Consider the following 20,659-nt stretch of genomic DNA (forward strand, 5'->3'; position numbering starts at 1 on the left):
TGAGAAAGCGGACGCCTCATTCGAGCAGGAAGCACACGCTAGCACGGCGGCGAAGTGCAGCTGGATGTTATCTTGCCTTGATCATCTGCTCGACGTAGCCCGATGCCTTCTGCTCCTAGTACGTGCTAAGGTAGTGATAAGATGAAAGTCCAGGCTCGTTCTCGATTCGGGACATCATATGGTCACATTAGCACTAATCATAATCTATGTCAATGGCTACCAAGCAATCAAGCTATTGATCGTTCTGTGGTTCTGCTTTGACTGATCATAGGACGGTTGAGAACTCTAGAAGCGAAGTCGTACAGTGGGTATCGTGATCTATCCTTGAGTTCAACGCACAGCAATGCAAAACAACGAAAAGAAACGTCTCCACACGCCCTTCAGCCCAGCGACACAAAGGCAGGATTGTCACCCGCACTAACCAGCACCTCGCTCCCACCCATCCCACCCGTCCCAGCATCAGAATAACCGCTCTTCCTCTCCTCAGTCTGCGTCCCACTCGTCCGCTGATTCGCGCGCCTCTTAGCCTCGTGCTCGCGCTCCTGCATGAGATTCGAATACATCTTCAGACTACCCACGATCATAATGATCATTACGCCAAGGAACATGATGAGCCGACGGGTCAGCACCCAGCGTAGCCCTTCGACGTCTGATCGCGCGTCGGCTTGGAGTTCGACGGTGATTTTGTAGTTAAGCTGCTGGATTTTGGCTTCCATGTGGCGTTGTTCATTACGGGTCGCCATTTTGCGGTCGTCGAACATGCCTTTCAGGTCGTCCTTAAGTACACCTGCTTCTTGTCCGACTCGTTGAGAGAGGATGTCTACTTCATGTTGTAGCTGTGTGCGCTCCGTGCGCATCTTCTCCTGCTCTGCTTGCCTGCGCGCTGTGACTTCCGTCTTGAGCTCGGCACATGCGGCTTTGAAGAGGCAGGATTCATTCTCGATCATGCTCTTCGACACCAGAGCTTCCTTTGCTAGCTCCATGTTGTCGGCCAGGTTGAGTCGGACAGCTTTCATGGCTGTTATGGCGTGCTCGTTGGTCCAGCCGGAGTCTTCCAGTCGCTTCACAAGGCCGAATGTGTCGAAGTGGTGCACATAGCGGGGCGCTTCGATATGCGGCGCCTTGATTGGAGGCGAGTGCTCGTCGAACCTGTGCCCAGGCAGCTCCTCGCTCTTGCTCGGTGTCTGCTGTGCCTTCGCTGGATTCGGTACACTGTCCAGTAGCGACTTGATCGGCTTGTCGCCGTACTGGTTTGGGGCGCCCTCCTCGACCTTCGATGGATCTGCCGCATCGAGCATAGGATCGCCACGAGGAGGCCTTGCAGTGGCTCCGTCTACTGTCGCCGGCTCCAATCGATCTGCTGTCTCCATCTCCACAGTCTCAGCCTGCTCATGCTTCACTTCCTGCTCGCCGTCCTTCTGCAATTCCTGGCCAATCTTTGGTAGTTTTGGTTGCGCCTCCGTATACTGCTTGACTGATGGTCCAAGACCTTTGCCACCTCCCAGATGAGGCGGTGGCTCATTTGCCGGTCCATATCGCTGGCCGACGGTCTCCTGCTGCTTTCGGCGGGGTGTGGCATGATATGCTCTGTATCGTGCTGCTGCTCGGACTATTCGTATCTCTGGTGATTGAGACTCGGCCGCGCGATATAGCATAGGCCATAGGAATGGTAGTCTCGGCGCCGCCATCATTTGACCCGATATCACATATACTACTGTGTCTTTTCAGCTGTAATCTTTTGGTCGCCATACAGCGAGACCCTGCTTGTTGATCGCGCTAACCACAAGCGGACACATCCACTTCAGGCCCTTGCTACAGCGTGCTTCAACGATTGGAAGAAATTTATACGCTCACTTCACCATCACCTTACCGACGTCGACGCGATAAGGCAGTCGCGGCTGATAAATATGGAGTTCTCGCGGTTGGCAGTGAACGAGGTTGAGTGCCAACATCAACACCAATCACAAACATGACCACCACGAAAAACATCCTCATCTTTGGGGCCACAGGCTTGATCGGCGAGCATATCACGCAAGCGATACTGGACCAGAAGGTATGTAGAATATCGTCCGTGACAATAGACATGTCATCGCCGCGACTACCACAACTTCTCTACCACAAAGTCGATTGTGGCGAAAGGGCAATGAGGAGGATGTTCAATTGCGCGTCGTGTGATGCTCGTCAAGTGGATCGTCGTGAGAGTATATACTGACTGTAGTCAGAGTCACTTCGACCGCATCGGGATCTACACCTCAGACAACACCCTATGGACGAAGCATGAAGACATCGGCCGCTTGAAGTCCCAAGGCGTGGAGATCTTCTCTGGCAATGTGACCTCTCGTGATGCTGTGAACGAGGCCTACACTGGTTTCGACACCATCGTCTCCTGTGTCGGACGTTCCGTCATCCAACATCAGATCCAGCTGATTGAACTTGCGGAAAAGCATCCCGACGTCAAGAAGTTCTTCCCGTCTGAGTATGGCACCGATATCGAGTACGGGCCTTCTTCTGCCAATGAGATGCCTCATCAGCAGAAGCTCAAGGTCAGAGCGGCGCTGAAGAAGACCAAGGATCTCGAGTACACGTATGTGGTTACTGGCCCTTACGCTGATGCTGATTCTGGTCTCTTCCTCTCCGCGAGATCCGAGGAAGACGAACAGAGTGGGACGTTCGACGTCCAAAGAAAGCGTGCGGTGTTGCTTGGGGATGGCGAGGGCAAGATTAGCTTGACGACGATGTACGATGTTGGACGACTGACTGTTGCTGCACTGCTTCATTCAGAGGGTATGTATCAATTCCCAACTCCTAACTCAGCATGCTCAAGCAGAAGTGCCGAGATACTGACTTGCTTCAGCTGCCAAGGGTCGCGCTTTAAAAGTCAACTCCTTCACAGCTACTCCCAAAGAGATCGCAGCAGAATTCGAGCGTCAGTCTGGTGGACATCAGTGGAAAGTCAGCATCACATCACTGGACAAGCTTAAGCAGCTCGAAAGCCGTGCATATCAACAAGGTAGTCCGCAAGCTGGTGTACTAACGCTTCGACGTATATGGACCGAAGGTGGGACTTTGTACGAGCGACGCGACAATCATCTCATTGGGATGGAGGACGGTATGGAGACGCTTGAGGATGCTGTGAAGAGGGCTATCGAAGTTCAGATGGCTTAATGAGGACTTTAAACTCTACACGATCCCTCATCAGCATCTGCAGCGTCTTGAGCAGAGCACTGGCGGGGCTATTTCTCTCACGACTCGTAGTTGTTACGGAGGGCTCGGTGTTTGTGCAGTAAGTACCCAGCTATTCAGAACCACTTTCCATGCATGCGTTGCTCCACCATGTCTGCAGTGACAGCTTCCCGTCGATGATGCAAGTCCGATCTCATAATGCAGGGCGCCGCCGCTGCTCTGACCTCGTCCAACAGCATTTGCACTCGCATCTCCTCGTTTGCATGTGCGATTTTGGCGCCCGGCCAATTACATGTTCGTCGTTCTGGTGCGGCACATAGAAGGACGGGAGCTTTACAAGATATCCGTCTTCTTTCTGTGTCTGAATGGTCCGCTCTTTTTCTTCGGTGCCTCCACTTGCTAGGTTCACTTTTCTGGCCTAACGAACAACATTGGAAACACATGACCAGCACCAATCACGACACCATCCACTCTCAATCAACATGGCTCAGGTGATCATCGACTTCAACAATATTGGGCAGCAGATCGTCAATGCGGTCAAGACCGCTGTCGAGGGCATTGGCAAGCAGATGGTTGCCAATGCTGCAAGACGTCTCATTCTTCGACATCCGCGCTCAGATTCTTGATAAGCATTTTTCAATCAACGGCAGTGTTCCAGCTGACGATGACAGCCAACGTGGGCGCATTGTGGCGCAATCATATGGAGCAGCGGCCTCAGCATGAGCCCAATGCCAGCCTGCACACGTTGGATGTCGTTCTCTACGGGGACGGCACAACCGTCAAAGCTGCCGTCACTTTGACCCAGGCGGATGAAGGTGTTTGTGACGGCGAGACTTATGTCTTCATCGAGACTGGCGATACCAATCAGGCAGAGAAGGCATTAGCGCTCCTGCTCGAGATGACCATGGTCATGCTGGACACGACCGCTACAATGTCGCCTCCCGATGACACGGCCTTCAATAAGCTGTCAGGGTATGATAGTGGCTACTACACTCAGTCGTGTTGAGCTGGGATACGGCGGAGATACACTGCATGAGCACATGGCGCATGGTCTTTACAGCAGTTCTCATCTCAGAGATGGATGAGCAGGAAGGTGTGAGTTATCATAGACAACCCGATATACAGTCGCTATCATGTCCACATCGCCGGCCGAAAGACATATGGGCACGCGAGTGACTTAAAACCTGAGGTACGAGCAATCAAGAAAACTGTCTACATTAATCATGATATCAGCGTCGGGAGACTGCAAATCTCTTGAGTGTGACTACCATGTATATATCGTCTTGAGTCAACGATGCCAATGTGTTCCTGTCTCTGAAGAGAGCGACGTATATGATATGAGACATGTCCATTTCGCGAAGCAGACTAGACTGTCTTGCACGCCATCGATTGCCGCTGAAGTTCTCGAAACAGTCATGCACATATATACAGATCTCTTGGCTTGATCGCTGTGCCGAAAATGTGCATATCTACTTTGTCCACCACGAAGCCAAGAGTGTAGGCCGTCCGAACGCTGAGCCAAGCATGATGTGATGCTTGAAAAGATCAAGGCCACGTTAATCGAAGTACCTGGGAAAGTGCTGTTCCATCCAGACCCGCTACTTCCGCGAACCAAAAATGAGCATGACCACATTCTGCACAGTATCGAGATCATACTGCTCGCCTGCCCACAAATGACTGTACGACACGGCCTCGTTCTCCCAATCATCGCCACCGAAGCTGACGTTGACCATCGGGAGCTGGCGATCGGACTCCTCCAGCGCGTCTGCCACGTTGCCGACGAACTCTGCTTGCTTTGCCAGGGTGAGTTCCAAAGTCGGTCCAGAGTCTGGCTCGCAGGATACCACAATAACCGCATCGGACTTGGTAAGGAACACTTCGTGCGTGTGAGTGAAGCCCACGCTTGGAACGTAAGGGACATGCCTAATCTTTCGATGTTGCTTGCTGAGCGCAAGACCGAGCATCTCGAAGGGGTCTGTCAATTGCTCCAGTTGAGGTGTCACACTCTTCTCACGCGTTTTGCCAAGTACGGACTTCGTATCAATATCGGGAATTGTGCGGTTCAATCCTGGATGGCCGGAGGGTAGCATGATGGGTGTCAGAAGCAGCAGGGTGGCGTCCGTCTCGAGGTTGCGAAGTTTGGCAAGGCTCCCGTTTGAGCTCGCGTGAGCAGTCTTCCAGTCAGACATCAGTGAGGAGGCTGCAGTCTGTCGACGTTGAGCAGTGTCATGGGAAACTTGTCGCAGCTTGGAATGATAGTCTTGCTGCTTGGCGCTCTTCTCAGGGGCTCTTCTTGGTGACTGGTCTGCCGACTGGGTCTTCTGGCTTTGATCCAGACGCAGACGTATGGCCAGGTTTGCGATCAAGTCGTCGGTGTGATTTGTGTCCTTCATGGGTATGGTGGAGCTGGAGAGCTCGATGATGTTATGTGAAGGTCGCATAGGTCGGTCCGAGAGGTCCTCAAAAGGACGAGAGACGGGTGTTCAGATTCCTGCACGCTCATGGAAGACAGCAGAGCTGTGACTGAGCCGACGGTAGGCGTACGGTTGAGGGTGTCACGAAAGGCAAGTGAGTTGCTGCTTCTGGACGCAGCGCGGGATGTTGCTCAGTATGATGTCGAGAACCCTGGTAAATAGTGATACGGATTGTGCCTGAATAGTGTATGAGGCCGATCGTATAGCGCCACCTGTCTGTGGTGATTCCGAAGACTTGGAGAGTAGTCAAAACATAGACGGCAAGACGCTTTAGCAGCGGCCGATCCGAGTAAGGCCTGGGTATGGAGGAGTTGATTTTAGTGGTGATGGAACCACAGTCGCAGCTGAGCTTCGCTTAGAGAGATTAATGTTGGATGGAAATGGTTGGTCGTACAGCAGAAATCGTTGCACAATGTTATTGATGCTTGGACGAGAGCACAAAGCAAAGCAGGGTATGATTGACGAAAAGCGGGATGGGCGAGCAGCAAACAGCCTGCATGAAGCCGTGGGAACACTGTCTTACCAAAGATGCGCAGCTTGCGTTGTGCTACATACAAACCAGAGCTGGGATTGGAGAGGGTCGAGAGAAGGATTATCAGGGTGAGGAAGGCAGCCACTGGTAGGGCGTGAGTAGTGGAAGCTTGACCTCCAGCCGTGGGGCCACACGGTCAGCACAGGGTCGGCCAGTGCTCGAGCAGATGTAACAAAGTCTCAGTGCTCGACGTAGGCGGCAGTTGTCATTGTCCAAGAACCGAGAGGAAGTTTGAACGGCGGATGCGCAAACCGGCCAGACGGACTATAGTAAAGTGCGGTCTCCCAGGAGCGGCCTGTACATGCGTGCATTGTCTGGTCTAGGTCTTGTGTTACTGTGATAGTACGGGCATGCGTGCGGATAACAGACGTTAGGAGTAATAAAGCCGGCCAGTAGCAGTGGCGTACGAAAAGAGGAGTGCAAGGCGTAGAGCCAATCCCGTTGACGGAGCCAATGCAGTGCAACAGAACGCCAACGCGTGGCTGCAGGCGGACAGCGACTGCTCATGCAAAGAATCGACCAGGATGCAATCAGGCCCGATGCCCTGGCCCGCGTGGCAGCATTGTTCCCCGTGAACACAAGCATAGTGGATGTTGGATCTGTATAACAACGCTGCTAGAAGCAAGATGGGAAAACGACGTGATGGAGCCTGATGTAAGAGGCAGAAGTGAAAGACAAAGATTGGCAACGACATGAATGGCCACGCCACTACGGGATCACCCGCGACAACGTACCAGAGGCCACTCCATGCGAGCCTTCACTATCACTGCGTCATCAAAAATGCTGTGCGGCCATCGCGAGTGTACATATTTGCATGAGCAAGAAGCACAGCTCAATTTGACAGCTTACACAGCATACGGGTAGGATAGCCTCGGGTTTCTCCTCCCGCATGACCACCGTCACTCAAGACTCCACCACCATCGACCTCACGTATCACAATGACCAAGCGAAGCTTCGATGACCTCGCGGTGGTGGCTACGGGTGCACAAGATCTCGCAAGTCGCTTCGGGAAGCGGCGCCGGCACGACTACGATGACTTGCCACCAATATCTCCTTGGCGTTGTAATCTGGTGAGTGTGGAACAATAGGCTTACCTTACCTCACAGTTCAAAACCCGTGCTCGTGCGACAAACTCACCTGCTGACTACCTTCCAAGTAGACGGCGCTATCCCAGGAGTGCAATCTCTACTTCGTGGCCTATGGCACAGAGTTATACGTGTACGACCCGCAGTTTCCCACGCAGGCTGTCTCGCCGAAGCCTGTGTTGATTGTGCCCTCTCAGCCCTCTGAACCTGGGCTTGCAGGACATCTTGACCCGCGCGAGCCGCATACGATCAACAATCTGATCGTTCAGCGCTTGGGCAATGATGAAGTGCTTGCTACTGTGAGAGACGACGGCGATGTCGATGCTATCCTGCTTCGCCACGTGCTCCAAGCAATAGTTCGTCGAGCGGAACCCGGTAATGTCTTTGAGCTGGTCGCTAGTGAGATCAGACCTATCTTTCAGAGCAATGTTGGCATCAGTGCTTGGGGCCTGGCAATCCATTCCCAAGCTCGTATACTGGCGTGTAGCTCCAATGCGCATGAGGTCAGAGTGTTCAAGTTCGGACTGCTGCAAGAGGACGAGGAGATGCCTCCGACAAGCGATAGTGATAGGATGGCAGCAAGTACTGCGGATGAGCATGTGCCCGCCCACTCGCATCGGAAGATGGACGTTACTCAACGGGTGCTGAACGGCGATACCAATATCCCTTACATTGCTTTCTGTAATACTGGCGACGACCCAGAAGCTCGGTGGTTACTGACTACTGACATCTCGGGCTACTGTCGTGTCATGGATCTGCATCGACGATCAAATACTAGTGCTACGGTGCAAAAGTTCCGCTTCGGTACATGGTCTATGAGCTCGAGCGCAGGCTTCGATCGTCTGAACGCTGGTTGGGCTATCATGTTTCTCGATCCTCGATCGTTTCAATCAGTTCGAACGTTCGAAGCGGCTGTTAGGCTGGCACAAGGTGGTGAGCTACCTGGGGCGAAGGCCAACAATCGGTCCTGGGATCTTAGCGACACTGTTGAGCATGTGCCCAATAACTCACCAGCTTTCACGTACAATGATCCCAAAGTCCGACGGCAAGCGCAGGCTCATCGCTCGAGCATAAGCCAGAGTGCAAGTCCAAGCAATGCTGGGTCACGATCTGGGAATATGAGCGGCACATCCAGTCCAGGAGCACAGGGAAACATCATCGATGCCCTGGTCGATCAGCTTGTAGCACAGACTGCGCAAGAGCTCGAAGACAACGACATGCTCGAAGACTCTCACGAGCAATCTGATAACGAAGCCGAGTACGACGAGTATTCCGACGAAAACATCGCGCTCGTGGATGACGATGAAGACCCAGACGACGAAGGGACAGAAGACAGCGTATCCTACAACTCAATGTACGGCGGCCGCCGCATCTTCGGCAACCAACCCTACTTCTACCACCAAGGCGGGCTGTGCGAGGACCTGCCCTGCCCAATCCTCCATGCCTCGGTGAAGAATATATACCTCTTACAGCCTTCGAGACAGAACACAACGCCTGGAGCTTTTTCTCCGCCTATGGTCGGGATAGCGAATCCGCTCCGTCAGGCAGTACAGAATCGATTCGGGTACCTCAATATACTCGACCGTCTCAATATGAACGCTTCCATCCCATCCCTTGGCGTCGTAGTCCTAGCCTCGCAGAAAGGTCGTGCTGTCGTCCTGGCTCTCACGAAACTTTCAGCTAAAGCAGCATATCCAGCGAGCATGAAAGACGGTATAGCCAAGGCCAAGACCAATTACGCCATGCGGATCGAATGTATCCTGCCGTTTGCACACCAGGAGTTGCAGAATCAGCGGCCCTTTCAGCCTTTGCATGGCATTGCTGTTGGGCCGGTGCAAGGGACTGATAACATGTCGGATGAGAGGAAGCGGTGGCGGTTGATGATGATGTATCAGGATCATAGTATCTTGAGTTATGAGATCTCGAGACGGCGGGCGAGGGACTCGGGAGTCGAGGTTGATACTCTGGTTGTGTAGTAGTGCTGGTCCGTATGTATGGTTGTATGAGAGTCACGATACCCTCATGGACTGAGACACTGGAGTTATCATTGTGCATGCTCGCAACTGCCGTTAGTCTCCAGTGATTGCCATTCGATTGTGTGTGCCTGGCTGATGTCCCCCGCTCAAAGCATCGGACATAGGTAGGTGTACCCAGACGCCTGCCCAAAACACTCTCAATCCCGTCCCAGGCTTCCCGCAGCCTGACCGACAGCTTCCCTCGCCGTAGCCGCCGTGTTCGCCGTAGCATCATACACTGTCTTCGCCGCACTCAGTATCCCATCAGAAGCTTTAGTAGCGGTCTCCACCGCCTGTTTCGACAGCTCGCCGACTGGCACATCGCCGGCGAAATAGTAGTACGTTCGTTTCGACACCGTCATGATGTGGTCCGGTAGGTAGAGTATACATGCTGTCGAAAGCATGGAGAACGTGAGAAAGAGGATCGAGTCTGCCACAGTGACACATCTTGTTAGCTATAGGCAGACTTGCGGTGTTGGGGAAATATGGATGGACGGCTGGCTGGCTGGCTGGGGAAGGTTTTGTTTCGGGACGTACTGAAGACGAACTTCTCCGTCGGCGTGAGCATGTAGAGGGATGATGTGACCTCGTATTGGTAGTTCTTCTTCTGCACCCAGTTTACGAGGCCGTTGGGTTGGGTGAAGAGGAAGCCGAGCAGGGCGATGAAGATTATGGCTAGGGCTAGTTGGACGGGGGTCGCGGTGAGGAGGTCCATGTTTCGATGGCAGTACTGTCCAAGCTAACAGGCCCTTATATTTCGTTTGCTCTGATTTAGCTGAATGTAAGTCTTCGAGGCTGCTGGAGAAGGGAGTGATTTGGGGCAAAAGAGAGCGTTCCTCCTGGATGTGGTTGGTTTTGTGGAGATGGCTTCGGATTCGCGAGCACGCATGTGAAGTTGGGGTTGACTTGCCATCTGACCTTCTACACTAACAATGGCCATATGACGGAAATCGCATACGTGGCTCGAATGCTGCTGCGTAGACTATGGACCTCCCATAACGCCCTCACTCAAACTCACACCCAACACACCCGCCACCTAACCAGCACCCACACCCACCTAGAAAAAGCCCTCCCCCCCCGGCCCAAAATCCTCGACTCGGAAATCCAGGAATCCTTCCTTAAGGGCTCCGGACCCGGCGGGCAGAAAATCAACAAGACGTCCTCGGCAGTCCAAATCAAGCATTTACCTACGGGGATCGTGGTGAAAAGCCAAGATACCCGTAGTCGGGAGCATAACCGTAAGCTGGCGAGGAATTTGTTGGCGGAGAAGCTGGATCAGATGGAGAAGGGGGAGGGGAGTCGGATGGCGATTAAGGGTGCTAGGATGAGGGAGAAGAAGGCTAGTGCGGATAAGAAGGCTAGGAGGAAGTATAGGAAGTTGGGGGAGGGGAAGGCTGGTGGGAAGGAGGGGAGTGGGGATGAAGGGATGGTAGGTGTGGAGAGTGGTGCTGGCGATGAGGCTATGGATGGGGAGGATGTTGATGGGCAAGCTGGGAGGGCTCAAGAGCTGCCACCGAAGACGAAGGTCCCTAGCCCGGGATAAATTTGCTGTGAAGATGGAAAGCTCGAAGCACCATCCTGATCATTCACAATGTGTTCATTCACCAAGCATGAGGGGAGACACGTGGGCAGCATTCGTTCCCGTGATCAAGCGCTCCTTCCTTCTGTACCGAACACAGTCAACAGTCACGGCAGGCGCGATCGCTTATCTTCAGCAAACGACCAAGACATCGACTTCGCAAACCTGACAGCGCTTGCTCAACATTGCCACACAAATCGAACACCTCATCTCTACCACCTCGACATACTCAAGCACATCAAACAACATGTCGGCCGAAAACAACGACGTCCGCGAGCAGATCCTCGGTAAGTCACTCCACCCCTTTCAGTACATATCAATACTGACCAAACCCCCAAGCCAACTCCCGCCTCCTCCTCACCTCCACAACAAGCCCCACCACCCAAGACAACATCAACATCGTCGTCTTCGGCCACAGCGGCATCTTCACCGCGGCCGCCATGCTCGGCACCACGCCAGCCATCGAAGGCGCCGAGGGTGCGACACCCGACCTCGCGCGTCGCAAGCTGCTTTTGGCGACCTGCGAGCTGCTCAACACGTACATTCCGAAGTTGGGGGCTCATCAGCGTACGATTCATGGGGGCGGGATTTTCGATGAGGATTTGATTAGTAGGGAGCTTATTCGGGCGGAGAGGGAGAATGAGTAAGTACTGTTGCGTGCGAATGAGATGCGCATGGGAATGGCATAGCATGGCATGGCAAAGGGACGGTGATGGACGCGTAAGGTACATCATATGGGTGATCCGATTGTGACGTTGTTGCGATGATATGTTCCGCCTGAGTGCGCGCTACGTCTGCAAGGTCGCCCTGCTTGCCGCGTCTACACTTATCCCCTATGAAGACAAAAGAGTAGCATGAATAATGTAGAAACTATGCTTCATCATACCCACCCGTTTCATGCCTTCGAAATACCACGTTTGTGACACATGTCACACATCCCTACTCGTCCTAGCGTGCATCGAACCGCGGAAAGTGCATGCAGGACTAGCGTGGCTAGTGACGTCAAATGTGCAGGCATTGTGAGCCACACGAGCCTGTGCCCACCCCTACCATACCAGCTTGGAAGCGACGCTGCATATAAAGAGCTGCCCAGCCACATCCTGAGGCGAGCTGAGTAAACTTATGCAACGAATCGGTCATCTACTTGACTCTGAAGCATCGCGCTTCGTCTAGTTACTGTTCAATAAAAGCTGGTCGCATACCCACAAGCCGACCACCGACCAACCCGCGACTCGTCCGGCGCAAGAGAGCTTCCGGCGCATTCCCCCGACCTCGATCACGACCACGACCACGACCACAGAAATGGCGGAACCACGTGAGCGGCCGCTGCATGAGTATGTTCGACCGCCAACGCCAACGCCATCGCAACCACAATGCCAAGCCCAAGCTAACATGATAATGCCACCAGACTCCTCTCCAGCCGCATGGTAGACATCTACGTCGGCGAAGAAGGCACGTGCTGGACCATCCACGAGAAACTCCTCTGCCACCGCTCCAAGTTCTTCCGCAACATCTTCTACAGCAAGAGCAGCAAGAACAGCCGCTACGGCCTGCCGGACGAGAGCGATGAAGCCTTCCAACGTCTCATTGGCTGGCTGTATAGCGATTATGTCGCCCCGCCTAGGGAGGAGAAGGACTTGTCGCATATCCTAGATCTGTACCTCATGGCCGAGAAGTTTGAAATCAAGAAGCTGATCTTGGATATTCTCGAGGCCGTGCGGAAATGGTACCACGATACGGACACCTGGCCCAATCTCCGTCGCGTGCAGTATATCTACGCCAACACGGAATTGGAATCCCCGATGCGTCAACTCCTCGTGCAGTGTGTAGCCCGGATGTTGGTCCTAGGCGACGGGATGCCGCCGCATTGGGAACGCGCACTCAGGGCGAACGGGCAGTTGTCGGTGGATATTATTTTGACCGTGCAGAAGTGGCATTTTGAGCCCCAGAATGTGCCCGATGCGAGGCAGGAGAGTGTGGAGCCGATTATGGAGGCTGCTGAGGAGAAGATTGAGATTAAGAGAGAGCAGGAGGGGGAGGGGGAGGGGGAGCAGTTGCCTAATGGGGTTGATCATGAGGAAGGGGAGGAGGGGGAGGGGGAGGAGCAGGAGCAGGAGGAAGAGGAGGGTGCTGTGAAGGATGAGTCGTGATGTGCTTTTTTCATGGTATGATGTGTTTGGTTCTGCTTCCCAGCGAGCGATGTTTGGTCTGGTCAAATGATGGGATCTGATCCCTTCTCGCGACCTTTTGTACATTTACCTTCAATACCTCCTTACATGGTTAGTTTGTAATGTGTTTCGTGCAGTCCAGTCATCAATCAGTCACAAGCACCCCCCCAGCTCCCGCTGCGTCACCACTCCATCACGGTGGACTTTCATCCCTCACCGCTTCCCCTTTCCCCCTTTCCCCTCTCCACCAGTGGGCCATTCGTGCTCTGCTCGCACGATCTACGCCACGACCGCAAACCCGACCCCCACTACAGCTAGCGCGGCCCATACCCTCTGCATCGGGATCTGCCTCTGGTCCGCTCCCGCACCACTGCCTGAAGGCTGCGCTGAGGCACCCGATTGCTGTGCTGTTGCGGAACCGCTCATACTGCCGGGGGATGTCGATGGAGTGGTCATGGTAGTCGATCCAGAGGCTGCTGAGCTCGCCGACACGCTACTCGATACCGCGCTTGCTGCGGTACTGCTCCCTGCATTTGATGGGGTTGAGGTCGAGCTGGTGGGTGCTGTCCCGCTTAGTACCGTCACACTACTCGTACTGCCAGTGGCTACCGGTGTTGTTGTTGTTGTCGCGCCTGAGGTATCGGAGTCCTGTGGTATGGGCGTGATTCGGTTTGAGAAGGAGGAAGGGGGGAGGATGGTTGTTGATAGTGATTGCAGGCCTGGGGCGGTTGTTATGGCTGAGACTGTTGTGGTTGTTAGGGCCAGGATGGAAGGCCAGAGGGGGGGTTTCATGGTTGGGAGAGTGTCTTTTTCGCTTTAGTTCGGTTTGGCTATTTGGTTGTTGAGAAATTCTGGGATGGGAATGGTATTGATACTTGGTCCAAAGGGCGATTTAATTGGGTTGCTCCAAAGGAAAGCACCTTACCTAGCTTGTTATTGATCTCGTGCCGCTCGTGCCGGCGTAGAAGCAATACCTATCGATGGAGATGCTCGATTCGTGCTCATCCACCTGTATGTAACGTCATGATCTGCAGAGGTAGACGCGTTCGACTTTGCATGAAGGCACCTTCTGCTTCGACTCTAGCTAATAACATACTGCCACTTGCATCTCTTTGAGAAGGCAGGTGGACGATATGTCATGTGGTATTCGAGTGCAGCATTACTTCTTAACGACATCGAGGAGAGACTACTGCCGAAGTCGTACGCCGGAGACGAGGAAGAAAGTTCTACCCCGATGGTCAATCTCACGACAACACATCTATTCGATCCCTCCTCCCTCTCGATTCTGCTAGCTTATCGCTCTCCTCCCTGTCCCCTTGTCGAAGTACACTTCCATTTCCCCTGTCCAGGATCTCAAACATGGCGACGCAACGACAGTACAAACTCGTGACTGTCAACAATGCACCCGACCGCGCTCGGAAAATCGTAGGCAGAGTCATCGACGACGTGAAAGGTACTTATAACATCGTTCACGCAGCGAATGCTGAAAGTAAGAACTTCATCTTCTACCGTTTTCAGTGAATGGATGAAGGTTGACAACCATCAGGCCCGGAGGCCGCCAAAGCCGTATTCGAGGATGTTATGCCGGATGTTGTGGTCTGTAGGCAACACAACGACGTTTTCATCCCGATCAATGCTGATCTGAATAGTTCACTGCCTCGATGTGGTCGCCCGAGCAGAGCTCAAAGGTGCTTGCGCAAGCCAGAGAGGTGAATCCAGAATGCAAAACTTTGGCTCTTCCACAAGGACTGCAAGTACAAAGTGGACCGGATGCCGTTGTCGAGTACATCAAAGAGCAGCTGACAAGCCTACTGAATGACTCCAAGTGAGCGTATTGGGTATGTGGATACTAACGGTTCTTGAGCGGCTCTCGGTACGATAGATCTACACATTCTAGATCTTGCTATAGAAAAGAAGATACGGATCGAATTCACTCCCTCTGGTCTTCGGGCCCCACAGCTCTTGCACTTAGCCCCGGCGATCTCTCGTAATAGGCTGATCGTCATCGAGCGCACAGAAGACCTCCCTGATTGTTCTCGCACTGCAGCGATGTAGTGGCCGCCATCAATGGTGGTTGCACGTTTGGTCTTGGCCTTCTTGTCGGGTTTGACGCTCTGATGAGCCACCGCGCTGTCCAAACGATAGAAGAGTGGCTCTTCGCTGTCCGTGAACTCGGCTAGGTTCAGGTACTCTTCGATCACCGTGTTGTCGTCGATCTTAGACGTCTCGAACCTGCCCTTGCCGTTTGGTAGCTCGATTTGGGCGAAGCGGCTGAGTGGAGCACAAAGATCTCGGGCGCTTTTGTGATGGTTTTGTGTCGAGTACGCTCTTTTGAGGGGGCTTTCTGCCTGATTTGCGCTTGCTCGGACATTCCCCGTCTTCGTACCGGATCTTGATCTTCTCCTTGAACACGTTCTGCTGAGGTACTCGACCAGACTCCAATGCCGTTCCGGGGTCTGCAGGTCGACTATCAGGCCAATGCCATGGCCCTCTTCGCCAGAAATAGGCTGGGTCATGGTGAGGTGGCCACAGTCCTCACATTGCCACTCGCGTCTCAGCTGAATGTCGAAAAGCTCGGCTAATGTCAGTGGTGGCTACTCGTCTGGATTGCCCTAGTCCAGGAGAAGCTTCTCCTTGCCAGCTCGTTCGGCGCTCTGGAAGTGCTCAGTCAAAAATTGAAGAAGAACGAAAGGATAGTTTTGGGCTTCCTTTCACCAGAACACCATACACTGGGTCATCGGGATCGACTATTCGGTTCAGCACACTATTCAGCCGTGACGTAGCCTTCGCGAGTTCCCTCGACTGAACCTTCTCACGGTCTGTAGCTTGCCAATACTCCGCAGACAATTCCTGTGTGGCACAGACGAGGCAATCCCGTTTTTAATGGTCATCACTATACTGTACCTCATCGTGCGAGGTAAGGAGCTACTGGAAGAGCGCAGGCTGATGTAATAGACATTGCAACAACGAAGTTCGATAGCAGTAGTTCTAGCCAAACCTGCTCAAGCCTCTCGATTTGGGCGTCGTGCTCAGCGAGGAGTGTGGCTTCCAGGACTTGGCGATACGGAAAGTGTTCTTCTTATCCACTGGGGTGGCTTTGCCGGTGCTTGGCTTGCCACTGGCTCGTGATTTGACAGGCGAAAGTAGTGGCGAGGTTTGTGTCTCCTTGTTTCGGAGCCTGATGGACCGCCTGCACCCGTTGTATCTCGGCGATCGAGGCCAGCTCCTCCGGCGCTTCGACTAAGGCGCGGGAGGATTCGATTCGAGAGATTCTTGGAGGGCGAGACCGACGAATCTGAGCTCGTTCTCGGTGGCTCTGAGCTGTTTCTTTGTGTCTCTGAGTTGGTCTGCGGCTGTCATGGTCGTGATGACGGTCGCGACGGGTTCTCGGTATAGGGCTGCTGGATTAAGGGCACGTCGACTACGTGATCTTGAGCTGTTTGCTGTACAGCATGTTATTATGCTCCTTTTACACCTCAGTGCTGATCGACAACTTCGCGAGAACAAAGGACTGAAATGCGTTGGGTCGTCTGGAGCAATGGGGTATCCATAGAGGACAAAGAGCCCAGCAAAATATCCATAACGAACAAACAAAAGAATCCATCGTTGTCGCTCGCCACGACTGAGATTGGCCTCATTTCGTGGCACTATGGCCATATTAAACTCGACATGCGCATCTCTTGCGCATTTCGTCCGAAGACTGTACAGCCGTAGCACATTACACTTCGTTCCAAGCATTACCCCTCGGCCATCAAGAATGAACAACGCACTCCCTCGAATGATTCGCTTGAACAGGCCTCTGCATACTCTTTGCAAGCTCGTGTTCTCCTCGGAAAGCTATCCCTTACGCCTCTTCCTCCAGACGAAAACTAATTTCATGAGACTAAGGAGCGGTCGACTATACACGGCTCCTCAGCCGCCTCCTCGACGTCCGGTGCCCAAACACAGCGGGAAAACTCGGTCAGGTGCCGGGGGAAAGACGCCACCTCCTAGCCGGAGGAGGGGCTCCGAGTCCAGCAACCCTGGTGACGGCAGTCGAGGATCTTCTAGACCAAGCTCCCCGAGACACCAGGACAGAGTTCTCGGCAGCAGAATCAGCAAGAAATGGCAAAACGATGTCAGGTACATCCGGCCACGTGGTTTCCGCAACATCGGCGGCGCGACATGCTACCGAAACTCCATGATGCAGTCTCTCCTACACGTCCCGCTTTTCTGCAACTACCTCGGACAGATGCACCAGGAAGACTCGCATGCAGAGGATAAGTGTGTGGCGTGTGCATTTCAATTCCTTTCCTACTCCTATTGGTATGATCGTGACAACGCCGCAGTGTTTCCTCAGGCTTGGATCCGAGGCTTGTACAAAGCTCTCGCCACAGCGGTGGAGGAGCGCGACGATCACTTTTTCGAACCGTTTGTTAGTACCTTGGTCCAGGGAGATCCGGTCGAGTTCTGGGATGCAATTAAGGAGCAGCTGCTGGCGATGGAGAACGACGGGTAAGTTTGCTTGTCGACTTGAAATAAAGTCCATTACTGACAGTACCACGTAGTGAAGAGTCGATTGCAGAACTCCTTAAAACGGACTGGACTGTCAACACTGAGTGCCGAGGATGCGGGCACAAGGATACTCGCCAGTCGGAGACTCAATCGATCGCGGTAGCTATAACCACGGATGATGGCTTGTTCAATGGCCAGACGTTGGTCGAGGACCTTGAGGACTACCAAAAGGCGGTCAACAAGGTGCACTGCATCTGTGTCGACACAGCGGAGCAACTTGGCGAAGATATCGGGAATCAGATCAGGGACGAGATCTCCACTATCCAAAACTCTCCAGAGATTCTCATCGTCCAGCTCAAGCGGTTCAGTTTCGACACGCTGACTCAGACGAGCTCCAAAGTCAGCGGCGAGGTCGACTTCGACGAGGAGCTCGACCTGACCAACTTCACTGACAAGCAGGGGAAGCTGAAGTATCTTATCCATAGTGTCGTCCTCCATCATGGCGACACTGTCGAGGAAGGCCACTACGTCGCCGCGGTACGTCGTCCGGACAGTGAGACATTCTACCTCGTCGACGACTCCACTGTCTCAGGACCACAGCACCTAATGCACATCCTCGCTCAAGAGGCGAAGCATGGATTCGAGCCGTATGTCTTGCTCTACCAGAAGGTCGAGACGAAAGTCGTTGCAGAGGAGGCGGCCGAGGGCGATGATGCCGAAGCTGTTTCGGAAGCTTGATTGAAACTTCCAGAAGGGATAGTCGTTCTATGGTCTAGGCGGAAATCAATCATGCGCACTTCAGCCTGGCAAGGAATCTGCACTCCCGGCAAGTGGCGACTTGGGAAGAGCGTCTGGTGACGACAGTCCCGCCGACTGCAATGCAAGGCTTCGCACACTTCCAGATCGGCTTGCTGTCGGGGACCCTGGTGTTGAGCTTCCCGGCCTCCATGTCTGTGAAGAGTGGACCGTCCAGTTGAAAGCGTGTTCAGGGCTGACGACCTGTCCGGCCAACGGAGAAGCTGTGATCACTGTGCCTGGTGTGGGTAGAGGTGGTGGAAACGGGCTCTCCGGTCGAAACAGAGGATGTATGTGAGCTTGAGTGGTACTAGGCCTGCGGTTGAGAGGATATTCATGTATTGAGCTGGTCTCGGCGATAGATGGTGAATGCAATGGCGACTCAGGTAGTTGTAAATGCTCTGGCAGCGTGCTTTCTAGAAATGGGCCATCAAGTGGTTTGGCTGGAGATACAGGCCGGCTGCCTGGTATAGGTTCCAACCTCGTCCTAGACTCCTTTCTTGACAAAGGCGGCATAGGTGGAACGAGATCGTCTGTATTTGCCTCGACGGTCGAGGTATCCCAGAACTCGAAGCCATCATATTGGCGAGTAGTATCGGTCGACGGCGGTCGTACGGAATGAGAGCTTCGTGCATCCGATGACATGAACGAACGCCGTATCAGTCGTGTCCTTGAAGTCATTGGCCGTATCACTTGATCCATGGAATTCCGCCAAGATGACCGGAACAGTGGCGAAGGGAGTGGAGCGTCGCCATCATAGAAGTCAGAGGTAGTCCTTGTCATGCGAGGAGGCGATGACCTGACAAATGCCAGATGTATGGACTTTGCCTTGGCCGAACGGGCAGGCGACGAGCCTAATTCTGAGTCGTCCGCGGCCTCCAGGGTTTCTGCTCGACCACTCTGTGGCCAGGCCAGGTAGGCATAGAGAACCGTCTCTGAGCAGAGCAGCACTGCCCAGAAAGCCAGACCGGCCTTCAACAGGCCCACACTGGCCTTAGCTGACGGGGAATTGAGGTGAAGTGCGAAGAGGATAATCGAGAGGACAGCAGCGACAAGGCAGACGACAATCGCACATGCTAGAGCGATCGTCGTCCTTGGCTGAGCATGTAATCGCCTGATCCCGACTGCGAGCAAGATGGCTGCGAGGGAGCCAAGGTCGAAGACGCTCGCTGCCAGTCCTACCCTGTACTCAGATGATGTCAAATGGCCGGCCGTCGTGAGACGAACAGTGGTTGCAGCGACAACAACGTTGGCGGTGAAAGCGAGAGTTGCAATAACCCAGAAGGCGATCGCGCGAGATGGCCTTGAATCGAACATTTTGACGTGTCAATGGCGTCTAGACCGGCTCCTGGAGAACTGTTCCGGCACGCGACCCGTGGAGGGTTGAAGTGTAGCTAGATTTGCTGCGTAGTCTCAACGACGTGTCATCGTGATGGTCGAAGGACGATAATGTGCTGCATGTGTGTGTTGTCACGTCTCAGACTCAACCAGTAGATCGATTTACGATCTTCTCTATCTGGATCCCGAGTTGTTGACGTGGATCTGCAAGTGGACATGCGCGTGAAGGACACGCGAAAATGGAACCGGCGCCAAAAGAACCACAACGGGAAGAGGCGAGCAGTCGTGCAGCACTTATGGATGTGTACGAGCAGCCTTTCAATGGTTGCGTCTTACGTCGCACAGAGGAGGCTGACCAGCCGCCAGGCCATTTGCACATGCGCACCCATGTTTGCATTGCATCCTACCGGACATGGGAGAGGCAGTGGGGTCGTGAGTCGTGTTGGACGACCCATCCTGGGCAAATGATCTCGTGCTGCTGATATGGCGCAGAAGACGCGCTGCGGGACCGCGCACGAGCGAGCGCGCCATAAGAGGGCTATGGAGGAGCTGAACAAATCAATACCCGTGAACTTTGATGAAGTTGTTTAGATTGCCGTTGTCAATATTTAGAAGGGGATGCAGAAGTCCGAACGCGAATCCCTGCTGTGGAAAGATCCATGGACCCGGTGGCTCCATTTTTAACGTGTCGTGGCGGCCAGCCACTCAGCGCACGAGATTTCGTCTTCCTTCTCGTCAAGGCAGCTCATTGCAAACTCACAATATTCTCGACCTGCTTCTGTCGATTCGAGCTATTGGAGGCCTGCTCATATCCTCGCATATACTCCCCCTCGTCAGATGTCCGCCGCGAGCAATAGCTTGTCCCGCGCTGGTACAACCTCAGCGAACCGCTCCCGGCATCTCAACAGCAGTCGTGAGACGGTGCACCCACCGCAGGCGCCCTGTCGATTGCAACAGCTGACGTAGCTTGCGCTGACATACGAAAGTCGTACGCGA

The 20,659-nt window shown here is 53.7% G+C and overlaps 12 protein-coding genes across 12 annotated transcripts; 7 read left to right on the forward strand and 5 right to left on the reverse strand.

The window, feature by feature from the left end:
* Positions 1-380: 380 nt before the first annotated feature.
* On the reverse strand, positions 381-1,688 carry LTS14_005892 (uncharacterized protein; the record flags this gene model as incomplete). Its single annotated transcript, XM_064838590.1, has 1 exon — positions 381-1,688. The coding sequence occupies one exon, from the start codon at positions 1,686-1,688 to the stop codon at positions 381-383; it is 1,308 nt and encodes a 435-aa protein (XP_064694044.1).
* Positions 1,689-1,969: 281 nt separating this feature from the next.
* On the forward strand, positions 1,970-3,165 carry LTS14_005893 (uncharacterized protein; the record flags this gene model as incomplete). The annotated part of the gene is made up of 3 exons (XM_064838591.1): positions 1,970-2,053; positions 2,223-2,784; positions 2,855-3,165. The coding sequence occupies 3 exons, from the start codon at positions 1,970-1,972 to the stop codon at positions 3,163-3,165; spliced, it is 957 nt and encodes a 318-aa protein (XP_064694045.1).
* A 500-nt stretch (positions 3,166-3,665) lies between these two features.
* Positions 3,666-4,189, forward strand: LTS14_005894 (uncharacterized protein; the record flags this gene model as incomplete). Its single annotated transcript, XM_064838592.1, has 2 exons — positions 3,666-3,774; positions 3,834-4,189. 2 exons carry the CDS (start codon positions 3,666-3,668, stop codon positions 4,187-4,189), a joined length of 465 nt encoding a protein of 154 aa, XP_064694046.1.
* Positions 4,190-4,781: 592 nt separating this feature from the next.
* LTS14_005895 (uncharacterized protein) lies at positions 4,782-5,576 on the reverse strand (the record flags this gene model as incomplete). The annotated part of the gene is made up of 2 exons (XM_064838593.1): positions 4,782-5,158; positions 5,198-5,576. The coding sequence occupies 2 exons, from the start codon at positions 5,574-5,576 to the stop codon at positions 4,782-4,784; spliced, it is 756 nt and encodes a 251-aa protein (XP_064694047.1).
* A 1,551-nt stretch (positions 5,577-7,127) lies between these two features.
* On the forward strand, positions 7,128-9,250 carry LTS14_005896 (uncharacterized protein; the record flags this gene model as incomplete). Its single annotated transcript, XM_064838594.1, has 2 exons — positions 7,128-7,259; positions 7,349-9,250. The coding sequence occupies 2 exons, from the start codon at positions 7,128-7,130 to the stop codon at positions 9,248-9,250; spliced, it is 2,034 nt and encodes a 677-aa protein (XP_064694048.1).
* Positions 9,251-9,447: 197 nt separating this feature from the next.
* LTS14_005897 (uncharacterized protein) lies at positions 9,448-10,004 on the reverse strand (the record flags this gene model as incomplete). The annotated part of the gene is made up of 2 exons (XM_064838595.1): positions 9,448-9,719; positions 9,827-10,004. 2 exons carry the CDS (start codon positions 10,002-10,004, stop codon positions 9,448-9,450), a joined length of 450 nt encoding a protein of 149 aa, XP_064694049.1.
* Positions 10,005-10,229: 225 nt separating this feature from the next.
* On the forward strand, positions 10,230-10,832 carry LTS14_005898 (uncharacterized protein; the record flags this gene model as incomplete). Its single annotated transcript, XM_064838596.1, has 1 exon — positions 10,230-10,832. The coding sequence occupies one exon, from the start codon at positions 10,230-10,232 to the stop codon at positions 10,830-10,832; it is 603 nt and encodes a 200-aa protein (XP_064694050.1).
* A 283-nt stretch (positions 10,833-11,115) lies between these two features.
* LTS14_005899 (uncharacterized protein) lies at positions 11,116-13,018 on the forward strand (the record flags this gene model as incomplete). Its single annotated transcript, XM_064838597.1, has 3 exons — positions 11,116-11,155; positions 11,208-11,511; positions 12,277-13,018. 3 exons carry the CDS (start codon positions 11,116-11,118, stop codon positions 13,016-13,018), a joined length of 1,086 nt encoding a protein of 361 aa, XP_064694051.1.
* Positions 13,019-14,395: 1,377 nt separating this feature from the next.
* LTS14_005900 (uncharacterized protein) lies at positions 14,396-14,749 on the forward strand (the record flags this gene model as incomplete). Its single annotated transcript, XM_064838598.1, has 2 exons — positions 14,396-14,525; positions 14,583-14,749. 2 exons carry the CDS (start codon positions 14,396-14,398, stop codon positions 14,747-14,749), a joined length of 297 nt encoding a protein of 98 aa, XP_064694052.1.
* Positions 14,750-14,885: 136 nt separating this feature from the next.
* On the reverse strand, positions 14,886-15,552 carry LTS14_005901 (uncharacterized protein; the record flags this gene model as incomplete). The annotated part of the gene is made up of 2 exons (XM_064838599.1): positions 14,886-14,939; positions 14,971-15,552. The coding sequence occupies 2 exons, from the start codon at positions 15,550-15,552 to the stop codon at positions 14,886-14,888; spliced, it is 636 nt and encodes a 211-aa protein (XP_064694053.1).
* A 1,667-nt stretch (positions 15,553-17,219) lies between these two features.
* LTS14_005902 (uncharacterized protein) lies at positions 17,220-18,268 on the forward strand (the record flags this gene model as incomplete). The annotated part of the gene is made up of 2 exons (XM_064838600.1): positions 17,220-17,530; positions 17,584-18,268. The coding sequence occupies 2 exons, from the start codon at positions 17,220-17,222 to the stop codon at positions 18,266-18,268; spliced, it is 996 nt and encodes a 331-aa protein (XP_064694054.1).
* Positions 18,269-18,328: 60 nt separating this feature from the next.
* On the reverse strand, positions 18,329-19,642 carry LTS14_005903 (uncharacterized protein; the record flags this gene model as incomplete). The annotated part of the gene is made up of 1 exon (XM_064838601.1): positions 18,329-19,642. One exon carries the CDS (start codon positions 19,640-19,642, stop codon positions 18,329-18,331), a length of 1,314 nt encoding a protein of 437 aa, XP_064694055.1.
* Positions 19,643-20,659: the final 1,017 nt, after the last annotated feature.

The sequence above is a fragment of the Recurvomyces mirabilis genome (assembly GCF_035927965.1).
Source record: "Recurvomyces mirabilis strain CCFEE 5264 chromosome Unknown scaffold_14, whole genome shotgun sequence".
In the NCBI taxonomy this organism is placed as follows: Eukaryota; Fungi; Ascomycota; class Dothideomycetes; order Mycosphaerellales; family Teratosphaeriaceae; genus Recurvomyces; species Recurvomyces mirabilis.